Genomic DNA, 26,934 nt, shown 5'->3' on the forward strand with positions numbered 1-26,934 from the left:
ACTTTTTTGCATTAGGCAAGAGACTTTTCCTGGAGTAATCCCTATGACTTAATGGGAGGTGGCTTTTGCTGTAGTAGCTGGACCTTGGCTAATACCAAGGACAGGATGACAGATTAGAGGGGCTTTTAGGAATGATCTGATGTGGCTCTAAATTAGCTGTTGCAACCAGGGTTTGGATGTGTTGAGGACCACTTCCATGCTCAAAGCTTATAAGGCTTCTTCTAGTGCCTCTGTCCTAACAAGTCCTTCCATTTCCTCTGTGTGTGTTGTCTGCATATAAATAGGTAGACATCTCTTAATCCTGAAAGTGATGAAGGAATAGAATACACTCAAGAGCCTGATCCTCCTAGTCAGATTTCTTCTCCCTCACCAAGACATGGGAGGAAGATAGGTGAGCTCAATCCTTCAGAGGCGCTTGGGATCTAAAACAGACTTGCAATGGGGAAACCACGCTCCTAATGCAGATGTGTTAGGTGGGTTGAACATGGGCAACAGTCCCTATAGATGACTTCCAGTCAAGGGATTAACTTAGATGTATGCTACAAAATACCAGTTATTAGTAATCTGGAGGTTGAGTTCTATTTGCAGCTTTCCATGCCTGACAAGACTGGAACACTTCTAGTTTATTTTGCTCAGCAACCTCTGCAAAGAAAGCAGGGGCTAACATTCCTTAATTTGAACTGATTCACATATTTGTTTCTTCTAGTGCACTCAGTGTTGACAAAAGTTATAGCTGCCTGCTATACCAGTAGTATGAACAAACCAATTCCTTGTGCGTCTGCCAAGTAGACCTGACGTATCAGGAAGTAAAAGCAATTTCTACTTTTTGACTGTACATCACCCAGCACCTTCAGTCATTGCTGTTTGCTTTCCTCACAGGACGATCATCTACCTCTCCATTGTGTATGTCGTTGGCCATCTGATAAAGTCAGTGGGTGCAATTCCATCCCTAGGCAACCAGACGGTTCATGTGTAAGTAGCTGTTGAAGCTCCAGCGCTGTAGTAGGTTGTGATGGTAGCTGGTTTACCCAGGACTGTACTTTTTTACCTCCATCAGGCCAGCAGTTTGGGGCTGTGCATAGGTTGCTTTTACCAGGGAAGAGTTTGAGATGTCTGAGTAAGAGCAGAAGGGCAGATCTAGAGAGTGAACGCACTCTAGTTGCATTTCTAGAGTTGGAAACCACCACAGAGACTTTAAACTCTTTGATGTAGGCACCTCTCTACTGTACTGTGCTATTGGAGTTTGTTCTCCTCCATCCAGCTGCCTGCACCAGGCTCATTCCTCCCTCATTTCCTCATCAGCATTGCTGCCCAGCTCAGCAAGGTTCCCCTGTGTGCATGGCAACACAAAACCAAAGATATATTTTCTGATGCAAGAGAGGAAGGGTCTGTCTCTCTGTAAAGTACAACCCTTTTTGCCCTCTAGATTTGGAACAGATAGGCTTCTTGGAGTAGTTCCTCAGCTGGCGTCTCTGAAATCACCAAGCTGTTTTGCCTATATGGTCACAGATCTAAAAATATGCACGTGCAGGCAGGAGCACATCTAATTTTTGGAACAGTTTCCTTTTGTTGCAGACCTGGCGAGTCCTGACACTCCTGTTCCCTACAGACATAATCTGTTGGGCCAACAATGGTATTTTGAGCTGCACAGGGAAGTAGAAAGCACCCAAGAATGAGTCTAATTCAGTTTGTCTGTGCTTACCCAGGCTGGAAGGCTACAGGAAAAGACTTCTTTTGTTTTGTTTTTCTTTTTTCTTTTTCTCAATTGATCTCTGCAATCTTTTGTTCTCATATGAGTCAAAAATAATCCCATGGATCTTTGATCTCAAGTGTGTCCGTTGGGCCTCAGAACAGCAAGAAACTGACAAAACCAGTTTAGTTAATTGACTGCTACTGAATGCAGAAATGAGGCTAATTGATTTGTTGTTTGCACTTAGCTGGCTTATCATCACTACCCAAGGCAAAAGACAATATCAGAAGAATCATGGTTGGGTGACACTAAAATGCTCTCATAAGCACTGGTAAGGTTCTGCAATGGTGATATTTTTGTTCTTGCATGAAGGATCCTGTCTATGGTTGGTCTGTTTTTGATCGCCCTTGGAACGGGAGGTATCAAGCCCTGTGTCTCTGCATTTGGTGGGGACCAGTTTGAAGAGGAACATGTAAGATTTGTTTTTTTTCCTAAAATCTGCAGTGTCTTCTTACTTTATGAGGATGTTTATGTGATCAAACCCTGTTATACTAGAATAAGGGCTAGTTTGCTAGGAAAAGGTGTAGTAAGATGGAGGTAGGATGATTTGCATAAGACTTGAGACAAACTGGATGCTTCAGGAAAGGAAAATGGCAGCAGAACAGGACTGATATTGGGAAGGATAGGTCATAATTGCATCAGATCATCTAAATGTTAATTGGATGTCAGAGCAGTTGGAAAACTGTATCACGTATCATGGAACTGTAGCCATTTCTGAACCAGCTTAACAAGGGTGATTATAATGCACTGCAATGAAATACAATAAATGAAAGAGAAAATTGTATCACCAGTCTATGCTTCCTTGGGAATTGTCCCTCAGATCAGTCATCGTTTGTGATTTAGATATCGTTCAGAAAGAACTGTAGGAAATTCCAGTCTTTTGAAAGTAGTGCTGGTACCAAATCTACCCAGAATGTTTTCTAGATATTCCAGAATGGAAAGTTCTGAACAGTTGGGAAAATGTTTCTTTTCAGCTGTTTGTGCTCTGACTCCTGTGAATTGTAGTCCAGTTGCTTCATGACCTCATTCTCTATCATGAGTGCTTAGCCCCTCACCTGCACTAATCTCAAACTCCCATTATGCAGCACAATTGGGGATAAGGTAGTGCTTAAAGAAGTGAAGCAGGTCAGGAGGTACTAATCCTCAGGCAAAATGCTAAATTTTCAAGTTGACCTGAAATAAAGCACTTAGATTTATGTTGACTTAACATGCAAATGAAAATTTTGGTTTTCTCAATGACAGTATTCAAATCAGCAACCTCTGTGCATGGCGTAAGTCCTCAAATATGTAGAAGGCCACAGCTACAAGAAAGAAAATAAGTGTTAGGTTCTGTGATGAGTAGGCTTAAATTCAAGGGGGCTTATTTAGGACTAATGGTAGGCAAAAATTTTCAAAAGTAGATCTAGAAAAGCACTGGGAAAGATTAGGACCTTTGGGAGATGGAAATTCCCATCAATGGAGACATTGAAGAAGGACATGAGACTAATGGTCTGTCAGGAAAGGCACTGGTAGAGTTGGACAGGTCCCTTTGGCCGTGGACAAGGGATAGGAGCTCTGCAGGGCAGTTCGCTGTATGTCTTTTGCAATGCCACAGCACGTAGTCCGCATTCAATGAATGAATAATATAGACTAAAATTTATATTTTAAAAATTTGGGAAAACTTGTGCTTTCTGCACATGAACTGTGTGATGCTGAAGAGATGAAGCTTAAAAACACAGGATGTTTCATGGTCGTTTGTTCAAAACAGATCCTTTTGCAGGCATGTCCATCCTGTGCTGTCAGTTGGACTCGGTGCTTTAGAGGATGCTGCAGAAGAGGGAGCAGCAATCATCTGGTGGTCACCAGCCCCTCCAGTTGGTACAACTCTGACTGAAAGCAGGCTGGCAGTACAGCATGTGTGCTCTGGGAATATGCTGCGTGCATGGTAGCATGTGGGCATCCCAGCCTGCAGCCCCGATAGTTGTCCCAGAAGGATTCTAACAGGTGTTGCAGCAGCGTTTTCAGAAGTGCTGCTTCTGTGAATATTAATGATTAATAATGTTTATCCAGCATCTTTCAATTACCAACTAATTACAGTATGATAATACGTACCACTTATCTTCGGAGTGTTTTATAGACTTCAGCTAATGAATCTCAGCACCCCGGTCAGGCACATACATACATACTATTATCCCAAACTTACCTGACACCAAACACCACAACTGAGTTACAGAGACAAACCTGAATTGCCTGTGGTTGTGTGGGCCTGTACCCATTCTTCAGTGCTCAGACTACGCCTCTCCAACAAATTTATCAAACACTAAGGCTCAAACATTCGCCTGTGTGTCGTCTTCAGGAAAAGCTAAGTTAGGGAAAGAAAACTGTAAAAACCCTTTGATAAGGACAATACATTTTGCTCTAGTCATTCCTTTCAGAATAGAAAGTTTTGTATTTTACCATTGTGAAATGACTTGGCCTTTCAGAAGGAAAAAAAAGTATTTTATGCTATGTGGTAGGGCATTTAGTCTTCAAAATCAGAATGAGAAGTTTTCATTTTGTAAGGAATTAAAGTTTTGGGCCTAGCCAGAATATTTCTCCCCTCCAGACTGGTGTTTGAGAGGACTTATATTTTTTGTCTTCCACTCCAGGTAGGATGAAATAAGTTTTGAAAATTCCCAATGAAATGAAGCATTTGATTCTCCCTTAGTTTTCAGGATTCCAATAAACTTCAGATGAGTCCTTAAGTGCACAGGCTTAGTTGTTCCATCTGGAAACTAGGCATGGGGTAGTTCTGTATAGAAAACGAATAAACAAATTGCCTATGCTATTCCCACATAAAGACAAATTTATATTTGGAGGTAAATGCACACCACTGGTTTGGTTTTCTTTGAAGTTCTTTACGAGTGTAATAGTCTTGATCTGCCACTTTGAGAACAGTGCTACTACAAACAGTAGTGGAGACTGATTCAGCAGGAGGTCAGAAAGGGAAAGTAGATTTATCTGCAGGAGACTTCCAAGCATCTTTGTCTATGAGATTAGGAGTCCAAGCTAAAAACGCCTGAACAAAATTATATTTCTGTTATATGAGTATGAAGGCTGCTGTGCATATTAATTAAGCACCAAAGCTGCTTTCAAACAGCGTGATATGGCGCTTAAGGTACTAAATAGTTTTCTCTTTGTTTCTTTACTTTCTGGTTGCCAAGGAGATCAGGATTATTGTGTACGGTACCTTTTCTCAAATTAGCTAATCCAAATCATGTTGTTAATGTACGTCTGCTCCAAAGATTAAGAAAATAGGGAGGGAATTCTTTTTTTCCAATCAGTGTAATTTGCAAGCTTCTGGGTCATTATTTTTGTACTTCTGCTTTTCTCTGACCATTTTTTCCCATCACTGAAATCTGAAAATGTATGAAATAAGATGCTACAAATTCTTTAGGCATCACTATCCTCTTCTCTTACCAGCACAAGCTTTTTGGTAATTGTTGCTCTAGATTTTATCATAAAGAGAGCTGCATTCCTGAGTTTTTCTCAGCTCTCAGAAATTCCAAGTTGCTCAGATATGAAGGGCTAGAGACATGGCATGAGAATTTGACTAGAAGAGGGCAGGACTGTGAGGACTCTACAGCACCACTCGTAACAAGCTATGACAGGGCTACTCTGGGAGCAGGAGAGATTGCTGAGGCTGCTCATTTCTCTAGATTTCCTTGTGATAATGAATAAGTAATCACAAGGGTAGAATGAAGAAGAAAATACACTTTTACTAGCTTGGCAGTAGAATGTTCCAAGTAATCAAAAACACTGGTAAGGACAGAAATGGAGTATAAGGGAAAGTAAGACCCAGTGCTGTTTGCTATTAACCATAGGAACACGCCATAGAGATGATTATTGTAAGGCTTGCAAATCTTTTTACTCTGGAGAAATAATTTGCGAGTAATGTATGCCTAAGATTGCCTGGGACACGTTAGGCAATAAAACTGTGGAAGAACCAAAAGTTCAAATTGATGGGGTCTTCATAACTGTGCTGGGGCAAGGCAAGAAGCCCTTAATCCAAGTGAGGGGACCCCTGGATTCCTTGGTGGGTGCCAGTGGGAGGGATGAGGCTCTCACCCTCACCTTCCCAGTACCTGCTTCACAAGGTGACATGAAGAAGTCCTCCCATGCCCTCCCACCTGCTCACCTGCCCTGCAGCAATCCCCTGTGATAAGAGGCTTCTTGACATGTGAAGTGTCAGTATTTCCTGTTGGCTGCACCATCAGTTATGGGAAGTTTTGTGACATTTTTGAATCCCAGGCTTCATTCCTTAAGAGCTGTTCCCTTTTAGCTGCCTGCAATTCTTCACAATTTCTCCTGTTTTCTAGGCTTGTGAATATTGTCTCAGGGAGCAGAAGGGAGCAGGACATTTTAGAAGGAGAGAGGGCAGAACCAGGCCCCTGTGGAGCTTCCTCCTACTCAGCTAATTTAAAGCTTCACATTCAAATGATGCTCAGGTCATAGGGATGTGGCTCAAGGTGCTCTGCTAGGCACCAAGCCGTGTCCCAAGCAGTTTGCCCACTACCTTTACAGGGCTTGGTGACACTCAAGTGTCCTACAGCTGGTGATACAGATAAGCATTGGGTAGGTCAGGTAGCCTGCTTTTCTTTCTCCACTCCGCTGGCCCACCCGGGCACAGAAGGAGGTTTGGCACAGTGTATGTGCATGCAACTGTGCATGTATGTCTCCCCCACAAGCAAGGTAAGACTGCTCTTGGTTGAATGCCCTCACACATTACTCCTGCAAAAAAGACCAAACTCAGCATCAAGTTCTTGATTCGTTTCAAATTATGAATTATGCAAGAAGAAGATCAACAGGAATCCTTCGAATGTATGAACTATATTATGTTAAAACATCAGTTAAATTCTGAACTTTTTCTCTTAGAGTCCATCCTTCCATCAGGCTCTTGAATTTGTTCCTGTATATTTAATTTACCTTATTAGTTTGAGGTTGACCGGCCTTAGCTTGGTGATCTCCTGTCTGATGGATACCTCTCGTTTGCTGGCACTCTCTCATCTATGCTGTCATTATCAGCTCCTCAAAATACATAGGTTTCTTTTTCTGTTTCTACACAGGAGAGGATGGGGGAGAGGGGAAGGAGCTCGGGTATGGGAAGAAATTATGAGTTTGTCAAACTGCCAAATTGGATTGAATTAGGTGACAGAGGATCTGAATCATGCTACTTATTCTGAATAAGTAAATGCTCTCCCTTTCTTCCAGTCTTGCAACACTCTCAAAACAGTGGCTTTTCCTCTGAAATGCCAAAAAGTCCCAAAGCGCTTCTCAAGTAACATGAGCTGGTTTGTGTGAGCATTTACCATCACCTGAATGCAAGCTTGTTTGCTTAGCTTTTTATGCACTGAGTGTCAATATTTACCCAGCCTTCCTAACAAGAGAATTGATAGTGTTCAATTTGCAAGCCCAATGCTGAGCGTTAGCCATGACATTGATATTGTCTTCTCTTGTTTTAGACCTCGGAGAGAAGCAAGTTTTTTTCCATCTTCTATTTATCCATTAATGCTGGAAGTTTGATCTCCACGTTTGTAACTCCTGTATTAAGAGGTCAGTGTTGATTTAGAATAAGACAATAAATTAGCTGCCCTCTGGCTACTTCGCTGTGCATAGTTAGGCTCTTGTGACAACTGAATGGCAGAAATGATATTATCTGTACAGTGGTCAGTGTATTGCATTTACGCCTTGTTAATCCTGCTGTAGCAGCATAACAGATTTATAGTACTAGCACACAAGTCACAGAAACTATATTCCAGGTTGTATTTCAAAGCCAGCCTGAACTGTAGAATTAAAATATGAAAGGTTGAAGGACCTGTATGGTCGTCTAATCTTCCCCATTGCCAGTGAAGGATTAGTCCCCTGTCTTGTCTGCAGGTGACCTGTGAATGGCAACTGATCTCTGCTGTCCTGTGCAGGTGTCAGGGCTGAAAAACTTAGCAGGGCCAGTTTTCTACTCCTAGAGTCTCTCTCCCAGAGGGTGCTGCTGACTTCAGGAGACTCTGTCCTGGCACCCAGGCATGTCTGTGTTGGCCTGCTTGCAAAATTGCAGCCCTGAGCAACTAGCTTTGAAGACAAAGCACAGGCCTATGCCCCATTTAAGACCTACTTTATATTCTAGCCAGCTTCACAACCCTTTTTAGTCCCTGAATCTTGCTGCACTTATTTCATTGTATTGCAGCACCTAGAAGCCAAGAGGATTGACACGCTGTAAATACAGACACAGAGCAGCAGGCTATAGGCAATAGGGATAGGGACAGGGACAAGATAGCCTTCATATATAATAGCTTTTTTTTTTTTTTTTCATTTCATCCTGTGGCTTCCAGGAAGCTTTCTTTGTTCAGAGTGGTTGTTTTAACAGGCGATTCATTTCACAAGGCTGTAGGCAATTGTGCTTGTCTCATATTTACACCTTGCGTAGGGCCAAAGACAAATGCTGTATCTCTTGCTCTTTCCCTCACTGATACCTGTAGGTCAGCATTCTTTTGGGAAGGGGCTTTTGCTCAATGTAGTCAGTGGGCAGATGAAAATCCAGTCCCCTTTGAACATCAAAACCTGTGCCAATATTGCCTAGCAATAAACTAGTTGCAACATGGAAATGTGGTGGAGAGAATGGGGAAAGAGTAAAATTTTTGCTGACTATGAAAGCTCTTTTTGGAAGAGCAAGAAATGCAGTTCATAGACATTTGGCAAAATGTAGAATATATACTTTTAGGTAGAGAAGTGCAACTCATTTTACAAGTCAAAAGTTCAGCGTGCCCATAATGTCTTGCTGTCAGCTTTGTTGGATTTCAGCTGATTTGCTGAAAATAAGTGAATAAATGCTATGCATGCATAGAGCTATGCAGATGACAGTGACTGCCCAGGGAAAACAAACAGGAACCACTGAAGGATTCATGAGTTGGTTTGCTGATAACTATGTTGTCTTATTTTAGCCATTTTGTTATTACTCCATGTAAGATTGCAGTAATTTGTAGCCACTGGTGTACAAACACGGACCCCACTGCTGGCTAGCTGTTTGCAACTGGACCTCTAAATTCATGTGGTGCAAGAACTGACCTGGTCCAAGAGGTGCAGGGTTTCAGTGAACTGTAGCTCAGATCAATCAAAGCCATGCTGTAACAAGCCTGGCTTCCTGATGGGTTATTGCAAGACCTGACATTTGGAGCAGGCTGCCTCTAGTGAGATTGGGAAGGTGGTGAGAAAGGGAAATGGAGTTTTAAGACTAATCCTGTGTTCCCACTTAGATAGTAGGGCTACTGGCTTCTACTTTGTCCACTGCAGGTCGCTATGAAATCAGATTCAGGTTTTTAGCTCAGTGACTCATGCAGCTGGCACAAATAATGTGGAAACACAGTACTGGTTATTTAGATCTAGGCAAATACGGAGTGGCTTCAGGTTATTATAAATGTGGTGGGGTTTCTCCCAATTACAGTTCCTACTACTTATTTCTACCTATTTGTCTGCCCTGTCCCTTCTACTGCTCTCATCAATATCCCATTATCAGCTGCTTTTGCTGGCAGACACTAACCCTGCTTCCAAATTGTCTTCATCAAGGGAGGACAACTGTTTCAAGGAGATTCAATTCACAGTGTCAGACACCAGCAAAGAAGATTTAAAGCCAGGGAAATGACTGATTTAGGGGTAGCAAATCAAAGGCCTGGTAACATAAGTCTGACTGTAATGAGGTGTTTTTATTTCTGATGACTCTTTCAGGGGATGTGAAATGTTTTGGAGAAGATTGTTATGCACTGGCTTTTGGTGTCCCAGCAGCACTGATGGTGTTGGCACTTGGTAAGTGCTTGTACAGTACTGCTTGTAATAGGAGTTACCTTTTTTGAGTCCATGGATAGATGAGCAAATGCATGAATTCACTAGCTCTGGATGGATTCTGCGATGGGAAACTCGAGGGTTCAGGTCTTCCAACAATTCCACAGTTCAGAGCAGCAAGAAAGATCACGAGTTCAGCTAGTGGTGGGCAGACCATGGTTTTACTGTAGTCCTTTATCACGATACTGACAAGAGGGTGATCTGGTGGATGTTTCGCAATACAATTGCTTTACTCTATAAAGCGAAGGGAGGCACCAAAAGGACTCTCCTGATGGCTTGCAGCTTTGCCTATGAGCAGGCTTGGCCTTTGAACTGCAATATGAGCAGTCCTCAGAGTTCCCCAGCTTATAGATGAGAAGCTTACCATGCTGCCTCTAAACTTTCCACAGGCTCTTTGCAGCTTGGGACCATCTTTAACGGCTCAGACTTTTCCTTCAGAATCTATGTTCCACAGAAATACAGAAGGAGCTGAATGAGATGTTACTTTATTCTGAGCTGTCTCACTTTGCTTGGCTGAAGTAATTCCCACAATTACAGTGACAACTTACTGTGTTGCAATAAAAAGCCCTTATTGTCCAAGTGTCAGGAGACAGCTGCAATCACCCTGCTTCATAAAGCTTGCATCTTAGCCCCATTAATGTCCTTGTCAAGGTTTCTTCTTCAACCCTTATAAAATACTCGGCGATTTCCACATTCTTACTGTTACTCCTTGGTAGCGATACAGAGGATGCACCATTAGCTTTAGTTTCACAGTTGCAAACTGCTGAGGGGAGCAGTCCCCTTATTACGCTACATTTGAGAGGCTTTGACGCAGCACGGGGTGACTTCTCATTCAGTTTGTTAGTTTAATTGAGAGACAGGCAATTGTGTGATTTCACCACAGCATCTGTGATTTGAACAGTTTGTCCCCCAGAGAATGTGAATGTTGCTCTCTCCCCTCAAACTTCCGTCAGAGGGAAGAATCAGGATGGTGGAGAAATGTTATTAGGCCACAGCTAACATTACAGCAATTATTTTCAAGAAAGTGCATGAGCACGGGCCTGAGAAGCTTCTCTTTTCCCCTGTGGCCTCTTCCTATCAGTTTAAGGCAGCACAGGCTCCTCTGTGCACCATTGTGTGATGAATGTTTCTAGCAGAGTAGTAGTTGCCCAGGGGAAAATGGACGTGTAAATATTGCAGTTTCGGTGAGGGCATCAATCAAAATGTGTTTTAGCTAGTGTCCTGCTGCCAGATTCCATGGCCTGCCTAGCAAAGCAGCTCTGTGTTCTTTTGTAACATGCTAAAATGCTCTTGGAAGTGATATATTTGCCTATGTGAGCAGCATGCAGAACTGGAGAAAATACCCTTTCAGCCCTGACTGGCCCTCTCCCCATGATGGTGGAATGCAAGGATAGATTTAGAGGCAGAACGGAAATCATATAGAACAAGATTTTCTGGGCTGCTTCAGCTTCTGAAAGATGGTGGAAAGACTGATATTATTTAATTCCAAATGCCAAGCCTAATACAGAAACATCAGTTCCCAAAGAAGTCAATGGCATCGCCAGAAGGTATTTCAGCAAACCTGATGAATCACCTTTTAGAAGCACCAGCAGGTCCACAGGGAGATGCTAAAAATTAAGTAGTGCAACTACCCCCTCTGGATGAGTTTGGACAAGTGTCTTTCAGTGCAGCTCACCTAAACCGACTTCAGAGATCTCTGACAGTTCTGCAAGTCGAAACTGGATGCAAAGGGTTTTCATAGAAAAGAGAAATGGTGAGTTCCCTGCTGTGTGCCAGGCCTCCTGTGTTAGGACAGAGGTGCCTGCTTTTCTCCACTGGCTGTGGACTGTCCCAGACAATTGGGTTAGTTTAAAAAGTTGAGGTTGGTTTGTTATGTGGATTTCATGCTCAGCTTTTATTGTGCTTCTCCCTGCTAACATCTTTGGAATTGCAACATGCTCAGAGGCTCTCAAAGAGCAGGATAAATGATATGTAATTGGATAGCCCTATCCCTCACAGGATTTTGAAGCCTCAGTTCAATATTCTTTGTGCTTTGAGGGTGAAAACCAAGAAAAAACAATATCTTAAATTGTATATCCTTTGTGGAAACCGTAAATGGAGGTAATATCTGTTAACAGCAGCATGTGATGCAGTGACCTTCATGGTAGTTTCCATTGAAATGTGTGTGAGGTGCAAGTACACAGAACCACATTGGACCTGGATTAATCCTCACATGGTTGCAATAAGTCAGGGCTGATTTCCAACAATAGGTGCATCAATTCAATGTGGATTGTATTTTAAGTTTATTCTGCAAAAAGCCTAGATGGAGGGAAATGTCAAAGCTTTAATTCCCAGCATGAATCAGATATGGAGGTGCCTGTTGTCCCAGAGCAGATCATGAGAAGATGATGGTGACTTCATCACACTGCCCCTTGTAGGATGTTGCATTTTCTTCCATCTGAAGGCATTAAAGGAGTCCTGTATATTTATTTTGTTAAAAGTGCAATCCTGTAAGCCCCAAGGGCAGAGGATTTCTGTTGAATAGAGGGGTGGGGGTCCTTCCCAGAAGCTAGTGCAGGACTGAGGCTCAGTCATATAAATTCCCATTTGGATTATAATATTTTTCAGTTGTGTTCATTGCTGGAAGTGGACTGTACAGAAAAACGCCACCACAAGGGAATGTCTTACTGGAAGTGTGCAAATGCATCTGCGTAAGTGTGTGCCATGCTCTCTTTTTCGTTCTTGACTCTGAGTCTGCAGGTCAGAAAAGTACAAAGGGAAAGGGGAGGTGACCTATGGAGTTCTTCTGTGTGCTGCCTCTGGATATCTTGCTAATGAGCTGTAAGGAATAAGAAACACGTTTACACCCTAGTTTATTCTTTCAACATTTCAATTGCTTTTCCTTAGCTCCATGAACTGTTCAGCTGATGACAACAGAACCACTAGTGGCAAATGCTGGTGGAGGTTGAACTGAAAGGAAAATTCAGAAACTCACAGAGTATCAGATATATGACTCAATTTTTTTCAGCTGAATAATCTCACTGAGGTTTATCAGTTTAACAGACAGTAATAATACACATTCATATTATGCACATTCAGCATGTTCATGTTAATGCAAGAGACACCTGCTGAAGTTGCATTATAGCCTTGTCAATTATTTTTCACAGTGTGTGAGCTGAATATAGTATGTGGAAAAAAAACTCTCTTACTATTAGGCAGATAATTATGTTTCTTTTTCAGGAAGCTGTTGCTAACAGCAGATGTTTTCTTTTTACCTAGGTCAATCCTAGTGACAGATTTACCTTGGGGAAACAGGCCAGATCTTAAAGATAGGCTTTCTAAGTGAGGTCTGCCACTCTTTTTGCTGGGTGGCTGTGTTCAGTGGCTGGAGCACACAGTATAAACAAACAAGTTATAAATTCAGTGTTGCTGATTTATCCTCCAGTGAGAAACCAACTTGAAAGTTGGTCTAGGAGTGAATGAGGCATGGGTTATGCCAGGAATATGCAAAGAAAGATCTACAGAACAAGAAGGGAGTGAGAGTTCTGGTTTTGACATTGTTTTGGATAATGAAGCTTTTCCTCCCCCGCACAGTGGTCAATCTGACAGGCACTTTTTGGAAGAGAAATGAAGAAATTGTTTAAAGCTTTATCATGTAGCAGGTTTTAAATGAAGCGTGAAACTGTCTTTGGGGGGCTAGCGTTAGATTTGTCTCTGAAAGGTAAGTCCATGAGGTTGTTCATTCCCACATCATACCTTTAATCAACCAATGTCACAGAAACTTCCCTGCAGAGAATTGGTCATAAGGCATCTAATCTGAGATCTTGGAAGTGTCCAGCAAAACCCCTGCAATTTTCTGGCATTGCTTACATTTGGGGGTGGGGAGGGCAGCCTTCAGCTGGGAACGTGACAAGGCTAGGTGTGCCACAAGGGAGTTACCTGTTTTTCCCCCTAGTTTGCTATTAAAAACCGGCTGAAAAACCGCTCCCGTCAGATTCCAAAGAGAGATCACTGGCTGGACTGGGCGTCAGAAAAATACTCAGTAAGCAATTTTCTACCTGGCGGGTTTGGAGGGGGAAGGGGAAACATGGGCAGACAGACAGGGGAGGCAGTTAAGACTGGCCTGGCCACACTACTCCTCACATGCACTGGGCTCTCATTTGTCCTGTCCCTTCCCACATCTGTACTCTCCTGACCCTTAATGGACAGTTTAGGTGCTGCACTGAAATGCAGAAATGCAAATATGTCCACTATCACGAATAAGTGTGAAGAATAACTGCCGTGCAGAAAGAAATAGGAGCTCTCATGCTTTGTGGCTTGAATCACCTGTTGGGTTTTCACCCTCATCTTACGTTTTTTGTCTGTTCCCTTTATAGAAACAGCTGATTGGGGAGGTTAAAATGGTGACACGTGTTCTTTTCCTCTTCATACCACTGCCAATGTTCTGGGCCCTGTTTGATCAGCAGGTACAGTACAGTGCATTGCAGGTCTGCCTGCCAGCCTGGGTTTGCACCCTTGTCCTTCCAAGGTATCACCAAAACATCCTGGGGACACAGAGCGCCCTGCTCCTACCAGGTGTCGGGGGCGTGCTAAAGCAGTACCCACCATCACTGCTGACCGTCCCTTCACAGTCCGGATGGGTGTCTGCCACAGGAGGGTGAGAAGGTAGCATGTGCCCTGCCTACTGGCAGGTGTTACAGGGAAGGGAAGGAATAGATCGGAAGTAAGACCTCCAACACCATAGTCTTCTCTGTCTCCATGTTTTCTAATCCCCTAGGGCATCTTGAAGGCTTCACAGCTGTCTGTTTTCTCCTTAGGGATCCAGGTGGACTTTGCAAGCCACAAAAATGAATGCTGATTTTGTAAGTACTTAATGTCACCAGGGTTGGTAAGACTAGTAGTAACATCACTGCTCTTGCTATTTAGCTGGAGTCTTGTAGTACTAAGAGCATATGCTTGATTAGTTGTACTTTCGGCGATTAAAAGCGAGAGGCTCTGCACAGCCATGTTCAATTCATCACAGCACATCTTGGCAGGGAGTGAGTGCTGAGAAGCCATCAGCAGCCTGCAAGGTCAGGAGCGCTGACCTACTGGCAACTGGTTGCTCTGTGACCTTGAGCAGGTAGGGTTTCCTGCCTGCTATCCCACAGAAGACAGAAAAATCAGGGAGTTTGCACAGCCCTTTTAAGGTGTAATTAGAGCTATTGTAGATCTATATTTCTGCTCTGGCTTACTTGGTGGTACATTAATGAAGCCTCTGAAAACCAGCAGCAACCTGGTGTGTAGGGTAGAGATATGATGAGGATTAATTTGGCAGTAGCCATAAAGTTTTTCAAAGATTTGAGTGACAAATGGTGCAGTGACAGGTAAATGGGGATCAGCTATCTGTCCAAAGATGCAACCATACAGGGCTGGTTTCCAGATGTGTATGTTTTAACAGGCTATCTAAATCTTACCTGTGGATGCTCGCATCAGAATTTAGAATTCTAAGTGCCTGTTTTTCAGTTTAAAGTTTACTTACTGAGCCCTTCTATGTCACTTCTGTTAAAAATTGGGCTCTCTGCTTGTGATACTCATTATGCTTAATTAATTCAAATGAGGCATGAAGAAGACTACACCTTAATTAATATTTACCCACCTAAGACAAAACAATGAAAGCTCATGCAGTCTTTGTGATGTGTATCTAAAACCTTTGCTTTGTGCTGTTTTGCTCATGTGCACTTAGTGATCCATTAGCAGATCTAAGAATCACCAGGTGTCACTTGTTAATCTCTCCATGGTGGAGAAGGATATATTCAGGGCTTTTTTTATCACACCAACTTGTATAGATTTTTGGCTTGAGTTTCAGTCTCATCTGCTCTCCACTGGTGAGTTGTCCCAGTTCACTAAGGTGAGAATTAACTGCAACATTGGAGTGATCCCACCATTAGGCTTGTTGGAGTTCGTGTTTGTAATAGTCCATGCTTTTCCCTTCTGCAGACAAAAGGCTCAGCTAGGAAGTACAGAGTTAAACAGGGAATGATTTAGTGTGAGATGAAATGTTTGCAGGCTTGTTTCCTAATGGCACATTTGTATAGTATGCACAAAGTAGCAGGAAGCTTATTTGCCTGATATTTTTAATTGTAGGACTCCTTTGCTGTGACCCGAGGTTTCTACTCTTCTGGGAGGCAGCTGCTGACAGAGACAGGCAGCTATTGTAGATTCAGCTCAGGACAAGCCTGGCAGGCAGGAGACAAACCCCCACAGTTCTTTCTTGGAAAGACATTATTTCCTAATTTTTCCCCTCTTCATCTAAATTTCAAATGATAAACATTGCATGGAGTTCAGACAAACACTAGCCCCTCCCTGGAGACAGCTCATCAGTCCCTTTTGGGGTCTGGGATGCCTCTGTCTGTCCCTGTTGACCTTCCCTGATTGTGGGGGCTGGGTACAGTGATGCAGGGGTGAGGCACTTCCTATAGCCTTGAGGACTCTCGGCTCAAACGAAGAAGTTGGAGTTGACCAAAGCCCATTGGGTACTCTTGGCAGATGGAGGGAGGAAAGAGGTTTGTGCAGCCCACTGGCTCATGGACGGTCTTTTGTTATCCTTTGGGGTGCTGGGGAGAAATGCTGAAAGAGCTCAGAGGGTCCTGAATCTTGAAAGCACTCGCTTGTAGGATTTGGGCTTTTCCTATTACAGAAGCAGGGAGGGAGGAAGCTCTAAGCTCAGATCCCAACCTGGGCACTAACATTCCCATGCCTCCCCACTCACCCAGTTCATGGCTCAGCCAGTCTGAGAGATGGGTCTCAGTACCTGTCATAGGCTGTGTCCCAAATGTTGTGTATCAAGGACTGCCCATAGCTTCCTTCTGCAAAACGATTCTCATCAAATGCTGTGTCCTTAGATACCAAGTGTCAAGAGCACAATATCAGCTGCTAAAGCCAACGTAAAGCAAAGGAAAACACCTTTGCTGCTAAAGCCTCTACTGGACCAGCTGCTTATTTGCTGTATGCGCTGTTATATTATGGTGTCTATGAATCACTTGGAATATCTTTTTGTTTCAGGGGATATATGTCCTTCAGCCTGACCAAATGCAGGTAAAAGATACTCTAGGGTAGGAAATAACCCTTAGAAATGTATTTTTCTCTCACTTTTATTTTTCTCATGGAACCAGTGGCCTTTGTCTCCTCCTTTTGAAAGTAATAGCAGTTCTCCTGCTGACTGCTGTGGGGTGGGCTCTGCCTTATTGCTCACTAGCTGTTTTGCAAGCTTAGTGTTGGGGTTCAGAAGACACCGAGGGTGTCCTAATATGGAGTTTGAATCTCGCAGAGTACTGCAGAGGTGTGGGGAGACATGTCACCATAGCAGTTCTTAAACTGGTCCTGGCGTGTGGAGGATACAAGCTGTGTCTCCTTTTGACATGCCCCTGCGCTGGGATGAGCATTGTACCTGAAATATATTTCCTTCCTTCATTTCTGCAGGGCAGATGAAAATGTGAGAGCTCCAAGATGGTGCCGTGTTGTCACAGTTGATTACAATTCTTACGCTGAACAGCTCTGGAGAAAATCAAAGCTGTTCTGTTGCCTGCAATCTTCATTCAAAACTGAAACAGCATTTCTCTCTGCTTGTTCTCTGTCACTCTCTGTTTTCTTGCTCTGCCACTGCTAGCTGGCAGACAAGCTCTGCCCCTCCCAGGAGAAATTTAGGTCCTGGGGGATTACAAAGATGTGTGGAAGTGTGAAAATTGCCAGTCTCATAGAATATTGCTGGTTCCTCTGGGATTTTGCTGAAGTCCCGAGATGTTTCCGCTATTGCTGACTTGGTGTAAGGTCCCACCACAGCACTGAAGGTCACCTGCCTCTATTGTCAGTGGGTTTTGTACTCTTTAAAAACATGTTTCGGTTCTCTCTTCAGGAAACTGGGCCAGTGATGCTTGCTTACCTCTTGGAGGGGAGGATATGAACAAAATGCATTCGTGCCTGTGAAAACTAAATAGCAGAAACTGTCAAAGTGCAAACTATGATTATATTTTAAAAAGGAGGTTTTTAAGTGTTTGTTCATGTCCTTTCTGTAATGGAATTATTTCTGGAGGACAGTGCTTTATGAGTTTAATTACTGAAAGTTGCTTTCTAGTCACTAAACTCCCATTCTTTTGTATTGCAGTTCTTAAATCCACTTCTTATTCTTGTCTTCATCCCAATTTTTGACCTTGGGCTCTACCCCCTGATAAACATGTGCAAATTTAATTTCACGTAAGTACTTGGGGACGATGCAGATAGCTCAGTGCTTTTTGTTTTGCAGCAAGTATGCAGAAGAGCTCTTAAAGAGGAGAAACGCAATTTTCCATTCACCCTCTACTTCAGCCCCAAGAGGCAGCATCACCCTCTTCCATAGGCCCTGGAAATTCCAAGGGGAAAAATTCAGTGATTCTGCTCTGTACAGATTTTCCCTGAAATTATTCCCCAGATATTAACAGTCCTTCTACAAATTTGATCAACGTGTTTTTCACCTTATCTCCTATATCATCCCTAAATAATTCCCTCCCTGAAAGGTCCCTATGGGCCCAAATTCACAGTCCCATGTGGTGTTGTGAAAGCAAGATTCCACACCAGGATCTGGACCAGTGAGTACATAAGGGAATTCCCGTAAGGGCCAAGCATATTATCCCTAGACTATGTTAGTAAGAAGTACAGTGTAATGTGAGTAGACCTCCAGGTTGGTTCTGAGACTCACTTCATGCATTTTGGGAGATTTTACTTCAGAGTATCTGTAGTCTGCCTCTATGGACTGATGCCCTTTAGCAGTGGGAGTGTGTTATGTGCATTCATGCAGTGCCTCTGCCAGTGTAGCTTCAGCTGAAAAGAAAGAAGTTTCCATGCTCCAGCACCGCTTCTCGCATGATCAACAGCACAACAGCATGGGAAGGGGCGATGAGTGGGAGATTGGCTTAAAAAGCATGTTCCTAATCCAAACTGAAGTGCTGTATAGACAAAACCATGTAAAATAGGGATGGAAGGTGGAAGAAGCCTCAGAAGCCTATCCCTTCAACCTGCCGATCCTTTCCCATCATGCTGAATTACTTGCACCTAAAGACATAGCAAAGACATTGTCCAGCCCTGCGATGGTACCCTTTGGAGGACACACATCAGAAGCTGTATTTTTCCATGCTGCCTCATTTTGAGCCCTTGCCCTGGACTGAGCCTGGACTCGACAGAAAACTTCCTGCCTTATGATCCATTCGCAGACTATTTTACCTCTCAGCTCAAACACTTGCACCCATCAGGACTGAGTGCCGTGCTGTTTCTGTCCCCTGGAAGTGGGATGCTAGCAGGCCAGTTTAGCTGTAGAAGTGGCTCTGGAAACACTGTAGCTTGCAGGGTGTTAGCCTGTGTGGCTGCAAAAGTTTGTGCTGCGAAATGTCAATTTAACATTAAAGATCAAACCCATTTTTTATTACGAGATACAAGCAGTAAATATTTTTTTTTTTTTATCCCAGGGCATGCAACCGAGACTCGGCTTTGGGTTCCTAACCTGGATTTCCCACAGCCCAGTCAATCTGGAAAGTGAATCCAGACCATTACAAAGTGAAAACCACTGAATCTAGAACCAGGTCAAATCTCAACAGCTTAGTACTCAGTTTGGACCTGCTGTTCTGGATCTATTTTATTCTGCTTTATATTAGATTATCTCATTCATGTAACTCTGGTAGAGTTGCACTAGTTTTGCTCCTAGCTCAGAAGCAAGCTCTTTATTCTCTACAAATGTAAATGTATTGGCATGAGAAATAACCCAGAATGATGCCACAGATGGTCAGAAACACTGATGACACAAATGACACATTTTTCTGCTCCTTATTCCTGCTGCTAAAAAGCATGCTACTTTTCTTTTGCCTTTCCCAAAAGAGGCTTGAAGATATATAATTTCTAGTGCTCCTTCCAACATCACAGGTTAACATAATGCCATGAGCTATTCCCATTAGAAGAGCTAGGAGCAAGATAACATGAAACTTGCAAGCAAAGAGTGCTTTTTCATGCCATATCAGTTTTAATTGGCCTCAGTGCTGGCCTTGTACAGAATAATAGAATAGTTTTAAGTTAAATGATTGGCAATTTAAACAGCATATCATCCCCAGTGCCACCTGTTGGACAGTTTATTACATGGTTTTGGCACATCCTTGGCTCTCAGGGGTGGTATTCTGTATTTTAAACTACTTTTTTTTTTTTTTTTTTTTCTTAATGGCACCTCTTTCATTTGCCCTATAGACCTATTAGGAAAATGGCAACAGGTATGATCCTTGCAGGGATGGCGTTTGGACTTGCAGCTGTTGTAGAAATCAAAATAAATGTGAGTATAGCACAAGGGATTCCTCAGAAATACTTTCTTTCTCTCAGGAGTTTTTATTGATGCCTGTTAGATAATCCTTTTAACCTCGTTCCTTGATCATAGTTTGTAATACGTTCTTTAAAATTAAGCATACTGATCCAGTTGCTAATGGTAATTCTTACTTTGTCCACTCTCCCCCCTCTTTCTCTCTGTCTCTTTCTCTCTAGTCTTTGCAGTTTTGCTGTGCCGGTCATCTGTATTGGTCTATATTCTAGATTTCCATCATCAAAGTGCTTGACAGACATCTAGTTAACACTAGTGATTAATTCCCAAAAGGTAGTCTGTTCTCTCTCCTGTTTCTTGCTGTAGCTTGCTTATATTTTACTGTTTGAGGGTTATTTTTCGAACGTGTATCTGCTGTTTGCTTTGTTTTGGGTTTGGTGTGTTTGGGTGTTTTCTTTAAAAAAATTAATTACTTTCCTATTTTAGGGTGAGGATGTGTTTTTTTACAAGCCAAATTTTTTATCCAGTGAGGCAGGTGAATGCAGTCACTTCCATAGTCACAGGCATCAGAGACTGCAAAGCATTCCCAGACAGGGTGGCAGCAAATCTCTTGTAAACTCCATGTTAGCCCCTGTAGACTTGTACCATGTTTCTGGCCTGTGACCAGCCTTGTGCAGACTTTGGCTGACCTTTGTCTCACAAAAGTTACTGCAGGATTAATTTTTAAAGCTTCTATGTATGCTTAAAACGTTCTGTTAGAGTGGCTGGCGCACAGCCCTGAATTAACATCTGCTAGTTCCTCAGGTGAATCCACTGACAAGTCTCTCACTGAAATGAGACTTTGTGGGTTCAGGTCTTCTTTATGATCTCTGTACGTGAGCAAAGAAACGCTGTCATTGCCATCACCAGCAGCTCTGGCTGAGCGCTGAAGGTCTGCTCTGGCTGTGGTGACTCCTCTGGGCAGAGGCAAGGTGAGTTAGATAGAGGTTCCTCCCCTACCTGTGCAGTGAAATTTTTCCCTGAAGGCCACTAAAATCTCTAGGAAAGAGGTGGATGGGATGGCCCCCTGTGGGTCATGCAGACCAAAAGCCACAGTAATGGAATTTGCTGGATAACATTAACAGGCCTGTTGGTCCAGAGCAGCGTATGGGTACAGGGAAATCAGTGTTGCCCTATCTTCTCTGACAGTGTGCCTCCCCACTGAGTTAGGTTCAAACTGCCTGCAATACCCACATTATAGGATGAGATAGAAAAAAATTAATAGCTTTGAAGTATTTCTGGCAGCTACTTGAAAATAGAGTGATAAAAAAAGAGAATTAAAAAAACTTCATTTTAGATCTGCAGGTAGTACAAGGCTGACGCTGATTGATGTATTCTTTTTAGGAAATCTTTCCTGACAGAAAGAGATACCTCTGTGCCAGAGGCATCATCTTCCCTTTCTCAGAAAAACAGGGAATAAGATCTATACAGTTGGCTGTTAGATAGCATGGTGTCAAGTGATGCACAAGCACTGATTACAGACATGGAGCTGGGCTGGGATTTTCAAAACTGCTTAGCTTCTGGCCTAATTCTCTCCCAGTCACTGGCTGCAGTGGGAAATAATTATTCTGGTCACTGCTTTTGAAAACTAAGCACAATATTTTCCATTCTGATATGGCAGTTGGTTAAATCCAGGCACTAGGGAGCTGTATAACGAAACCAGTGACATTTTCCTACCTACCCAGCAGTTGTGTAGCCTGTACGCTTAGCAGTGTGAAGAACAGTTTTTGGGAGGAATGATAGGTTGGCTATCAAGCTACTGTGAGGAAACCTCCCTAAGTAAGATTTATGTTCAGTTTTCTCTCAGTGCAACTTTTGATGAAAAAGTGTCATTACAGAGAGGAGGACTATTATGGCTAAAAATGAAGACATATTAAAGTGCTAATAAAGCATATAGATGGCACTTAAAGCCTTTTGCTTTAATTAGGAAACCGATATGCCTCGGCTTGTCCCAGAAGAAAGTTTAATTCGGGTCTTGAATTTGGCAAAGAACCCTGTTCAAGTGATAATCCAAGACCGGGACCTATTTCAGCAGCCTGTGGAGGCTTTTCAGGTAAGCATATATGTAGGGCTAGAAAGCCTGACTTGCACCCTGTTGAAGAAAGGGTGGGCTTTTTTCAGGCATTTTCTAATAAGGCCCACAGATGCTAAAGCTTGTTCACCCCCACTGCCTTAGAAATGCACGGGAATAGCTTTAAAAATGGAGCATATTATCTCCATTGATGGGACAGAAATGGAAAGTTTGGAGACACGTTTCCATGGGAGAGGAGGAAATGGCTAACTAAAATAAACTTATAATTAGGAATAAAGGATAACTATACTGAGATAAGCATGTAGAGACATTCAACTTGCCTCTCTGAATTCTCAGACCAGGCATTGCTGCTGAGATCTGGATGGCAGATTCTGCAAAGAAAGAAAGAAATGGGAAAGCAGTTAAGTGGGTATGGGCACTGGGTTGTTTCCTGTTTCAGCTTCCAGATTATTTTACAGGTCAGGCTAATCTGGGACTCGGCCCATCAGCCCATTGGCCACCAGCAGCCTGCTGTGTTTTAGATGTGGTCCCTTCGGGGCAGAGCAGGGCTATGGGGAAAGGTATCTGTGTGGGCAGAGGGTGTTCCCAGACCTTTGGGTTGCATCCAGCAAGGGAAGGTACTCCACGCTCTGGCTTCAGCTGTAGAAGAAAGCTCTGACCTCTTTTTACAGGCTCCCTTGAAGAGAAGATAGGGTTGCACTTTCTGGGAAAAGCCAGATACTTTCTCATCTGAAGAAAGCGTAACAAAGTTTGTTTTTTCCATAGAAACCAGCTGAGTACTCAAAATTAATATTGAATGGAGAGCAACAGAGTCTTCGCTTCACCCTGCAACATCAAGGATTGTCTCTTGCTTTTAACTACACTGTGAAGGAAAAATCAGTATACAGCTTAATTGTTTTTGAGGCAGAAGGAAGCCTATCAAGCCGCTTGGTGAGTGTGGGAGTGAATTGTAAATACAGTATTAATTCAATGACTGTGATGATACAATGGGGTAATAGGCTCATTAATTCATTTGCTCAGTTGCAATGTCTGTCTGATTGCTCTCAGATGCTCTAAACCTGACTTCTTAGCTGGCGGCACTGGATCTGTACACATTTCTGCTGGTTGATTAATAGAGGCGTTATGGCATCTGAGAGTTTCTGGGCACACTTTAATCCAGCGAATGCTGCAGTGGGACAGCAAAGTCATGCCTGCTAGGCAGCAGAGCTTGAGAAAGCTGAGGAAACAGAGAGCCAGAGATTTCCCCCCAAAGATGGTTCTATAAAGCAAAGATGTTAAAGAGGCTCTAGGGCTGGGCATGGAATAAAAGCATCAGAGGAATGGATCTGGGTTTAGTTATTGCAAGTGTTTAGTGAAGATGCACAGAAGGCCCATTTGTTTTGCTGAATAGAATAAATACACTCATTTCAGGCTCTGCAGCAGAGCTGGCTGCCTTTGGTCTTCTGTGTATTGCTGCAACAATCAGAGAGATGCGTATGGGATGTATAGGGCCAGATTCTGATATCTTTTACATGTAGCTGTATCCTGAGAAGCTCTCTTGGAATAAATGATGTTATTGCATATTGAGACAGGTGTGTAAATGCCATCAGAATCTGTCCTTATGCTAAAATATCCATTTTCTTTGCAGTTCCTCAGCATCCTACCTTGCAGGATTGCCACACAAAGCGTTCAGTACTGTATAGTAGAAATCACATACCTGTTGTGAAGAATTTTTTTCCTAAAATTGGGGTTTTTTGCTGCTTTGTGGTTTAGAGTCTGGGTCTTAGTATCACACAATATTGTTAAGTTTCCCTATGACCCTGATAGCTGTGTGCTGTTACCTTAAGAAATGAATACTCTTAGAGTGATTTTCATGCAGTCCTTAAGAAATGAAAGCTTGTGACGGGCCGGAGCAGAGCAATCTCTGAGCTTCAATACATCTCTGTGTTGCCCTAGCTATCTAGCCTGTGCTTAAATGAACATTCATCCTGGCACAGGCTCCCATGTGCTGGGGAACAGCCATGCTGTTGTGTGATGCTATTGACCTGTCATTCTTAGCTGTAGAGAAGGGAGATGCTGAAGATAGCGTGGTAAATGATAGTCACTTTTTCAGCATTGCAACACAAAGAATGTAATGCCAGCTCACTACTGTGTTGTAGGGCTTGCCCACGCCAGCCTCCCTCACTGCTGGGTTTGGCCCCCTCACTCAGGTGGGAGCGCTTTCCTGGAAGGATCCAATCTGGAATTGGTTTCTTCTCCTTTATGGGCTGTTGAGTAGGCAGGAAATTAATTTGAGAGCTCTGGGGATCATTGATGAAAACAAGTAATAATTTGGCTGGCCTGTCTGCAACAAACTAGTATTAATCCTCATGTGTCTCCCATGGAAAAAAATGATGATTATTATTTATTGCTCTGACATTTATTACTCACGGTGGCTATTCATTATTTAGGGCATACCTTATCTGTGGGTCAGCATATCACACTGAAGTACAATAGACATTTAATAGATATACTGAAATTCTGGATCCTTGATATCAGAAGCTCAGGGCTTAACATCAGGAAGAAAATGTGGAGAAAGGGCTAGAAAATTTTATGAGAAAGCCAGTTTCTGAAGGTAGATTCAGTCTCTTTTGGCTTGCCTAGGTTCCCTCTGCAGGCAGTGCAAAATGAAATTGTCCTGCCAGCTTGAGTGGACATGGCACAACTGTAGATTTCTACCAGCCAAGAACTTTGCTCTGTATTCTTTTTGTGTGACATACAGTCTTCAGAGCAGGGCTGCCTTTACTGTCCTTTTTTTCAGCATTGTGCACCAAATAGATTATCCTTGAATGAATGCAGATCATGTTAACTATTGAGCTGATGCTCTAGTTGTGCTTTCCAGGAGAGGTACTCTCACTCTCCAGTGTGCCCAACCAGGTGGCTGTTTCAGGAATGTGTCTGCAGAGACTGCGGGCACAAGCAAGCTCAGTTCATCTTGGTCATCTTAGTCTCTTGTGCTCTCTGCCTGCACCATGCAACAGTTTAATCTCTGAAGCGTTGAGGGTCAGGGGAAATGAGTGATGCATGATTATCAGAAGAGTAACCTAGTTGTTCCTCTTGGCTTTATGCTTCTGTGAAGTCTATGAATATGCCAAGAATCAAGGTCTGGAAGTTAGGCAGTTGCAGGTTTTGTAGGAGTAAGGCACTCTGTTTAATTGTAAATGACTGAAAGAGGCTAACACGCATAATACTGTCTTGCTATCTTCAGATCAAGAGAAATACTTTTTTGGAGGGTGTTGTGTGCCTCAGTAGAAGGGTGACTGGCTGAAACTCTGTAGTCTTTGTTATGTGGGAGATGAGGGGGGAAAAAAGATATGATCTCATCTTAAGCCCTTGATGGAGATGAAATTTTGTCATTGGCTTCATTGTACCAGGACTTCACCTCTGTGGCCTGATGTAAAGCTTGTGTGAGAGTCCAGTTGATTCCCATGGGCTTTGCAACATGTGCAACTTCACAGACACTAGCATTTTCTGCTACACTTTGTTAAAAGGCAGCATCAACAAATATGTTTGACTTTTTTTTTTTCTTCTTCTTGTTTTCAGATTACAGACTTGGAAGCAAAGCCAGAAAATGGCTTGGCAGCTGTTAGGTAGGAATGGCTTTTTTTTCGGGATTTGGAGGTGGTGGGGTGAGGGAAGCTGCTTTTGTCTAATGCAAACTGTGCGTAACAAAACCCAGATGTTCTCAGGTTGGAATCTAGTCCACACTTTTCATGCAAGACTTGGGTGTCAGCTGCGGAGGCTTGACAGCATGTCACCTCCCACACTTGCCATGCCGAGCCGAGCATTATTGCTGCTTACTGCCTAGGATAGTCTGGGCTGAGAAGGCAACATAAAAGATCTCCTCCCTTGAAGAATGGTAAATTCATCTGTGTCCCACCTCTTTGGGAAAGTAAGGGAAGAAGCAATCTGGAAAGGAACTGTTGCCATTTGTTCTCTGCAAACTGGCCAACCCATGACATTCTTCTATCTCAGTTGGCCTTATGCACGAATGCCTGCTAAATTGGATACAGCAACAATTTTACATCCTTGAAAACAATTCAATTGAGCATTGGGCTCTGCTTAAGCAGCTAGTCTACTTTCCTAATTTGAGTTAGTACATGAACAATCCTGTGGTCTGTGCTGAGATGCCACCTCACTGAGGTCACAGTTACCTCTGCGGTTACCACTTCAGCAGGCCTATGCAAGGCTGCTGAGATGCAGAAGAAGCAGATTTGAAAAAAAAAAAAAAAAGAGGATGCCAGCATGTCTTGAACAAGCTGCAATTAAGAAAACCAACAACAAACACCTCTGACCAACCAACCAAAAAACCCTCAAAAACTTTGGATAGTATAAAACAATGTCCAACTCCCTTATCTGAAAGCCTGTGTTGACAGAGCAGGAGAGCAGTAGCTCTTCGTATCCGCGTGCTTATGAAGACTTCTACTGACTAAATACCACCTTGGAGACTTAATACCTTCAGTCAGGAATGTTTTATATTTTCCTATGAATGTTTTTGACAAAATCCCAAAACTTTCCCTTCAATGACTTGTGAAGAGGTTTCACTAGGAAGAAACTTTTCCCATTAAAAAGTTACTTCTGTTAAGCACTTGACTGTCTTCAGGGTTTTAACTCCCCTATTAGGAACATATTTTAAAAGAAAGTCAGATCAAATGAAAAGTATTTGGTTTTGCTAATAATTTTTGTGTTGTCAAAGGGAAACTGTCTTTTGTGTATAAAAAAGTGCATAAACACTGAGGAGAAAAAACCCCAAACTTGAACATCCACATGAAAGATTTGGGGTTTATGAAAATATCTTATTTTGCTAGAAAACTCTTTCCCACTGGTAGAAGGTCTGTGGAAAGTATGCCAGTATGGTGCCCATGCTATTCAGGGAACACAACTTCATAGTTCTGTGGAGTGGGCTGGGGCTCTGTCCTTTCTCTCTACGTAGAGAGGTGTGCTCCAGCCCTCTGATCACCT

The 26,934-nt window shown here is 42.8% G+C and overlaps 1 protein-coding gene across 5 annotated transcripts in view; it reads left to right on the forward strand.

Moving 5' to 3' along the window:
- The window catches only part of SLC15A2 (solute carrier family 15 member 2), a 77,303-nt gene that overhangs the window by 18,621 nt on the left and 31,748 nt on the right, over positions 1–26,934 (forward strand). For all 5 annotated transcript variants that reach the window (XM_056349937.1, XM_056349939.1, XM_056349940.1 and 2 more), the window contains 14 exons: positions 880–972; positions 2,063–2,162; positions 7,231–7,321; positions 9,485–9,562; positions 12,206–12,288; positions 13,533–13,619; positions 13,954–14,043; positions 14,395–14,439; positions 16,622–16,654; positions 17,721–17,809; positions 19,820–19,901; positions 21,850–21,975; positions 22,720–22,884; positions 25,516–25,562. In XM_056349937.1, coding sequence (XP_056205912.1) covers positions 880–972; positions 2,063–2,162; positions 7,231–7,321; positions 9,485–9,562; positions 12,206–12,288; positions 13,533–13,619; positions 13,954–14,043; positions 14,395–14,439; positions 16,622–16,654; positions 17,721–17,809; positions 19,820–19,901; positions 21,850–21,975; positions 22,720–22,884; positions 25,516–25,562 — 1,209 coding nt within the window. The remainder of the gene's footprint in view (positions 1–879; positions 973–2,062; positions 2,163–7,230; positions 7,322–9,484; positions 9,563–12,205; positions 12,289–13,532; positions 13,620–13,953; positions 14,044–14,394; positions 14,440–16,621; positions 16,655–17,720; positions 17,810–19,819; positions 19,902–21,849; positions 21,976–22,719; positions 22,885–25,515; positions 25,563–26,934) is intronic.

Source organism: Falco biarmicus, chromosome 8, assembly GCF_023638135.1.
Source record: "Falco biarmicus isolate bFalBia1 chromosome 8, bFalBia1.pri, whole genome shotgun sequence".
Classification (NCBI taxonomy): domain Eukaryota; kingdom Metazoa; phylum Chordata; class Aves; order Falconiformes; family Falconidae; genus Falco; species Falco biarmicus.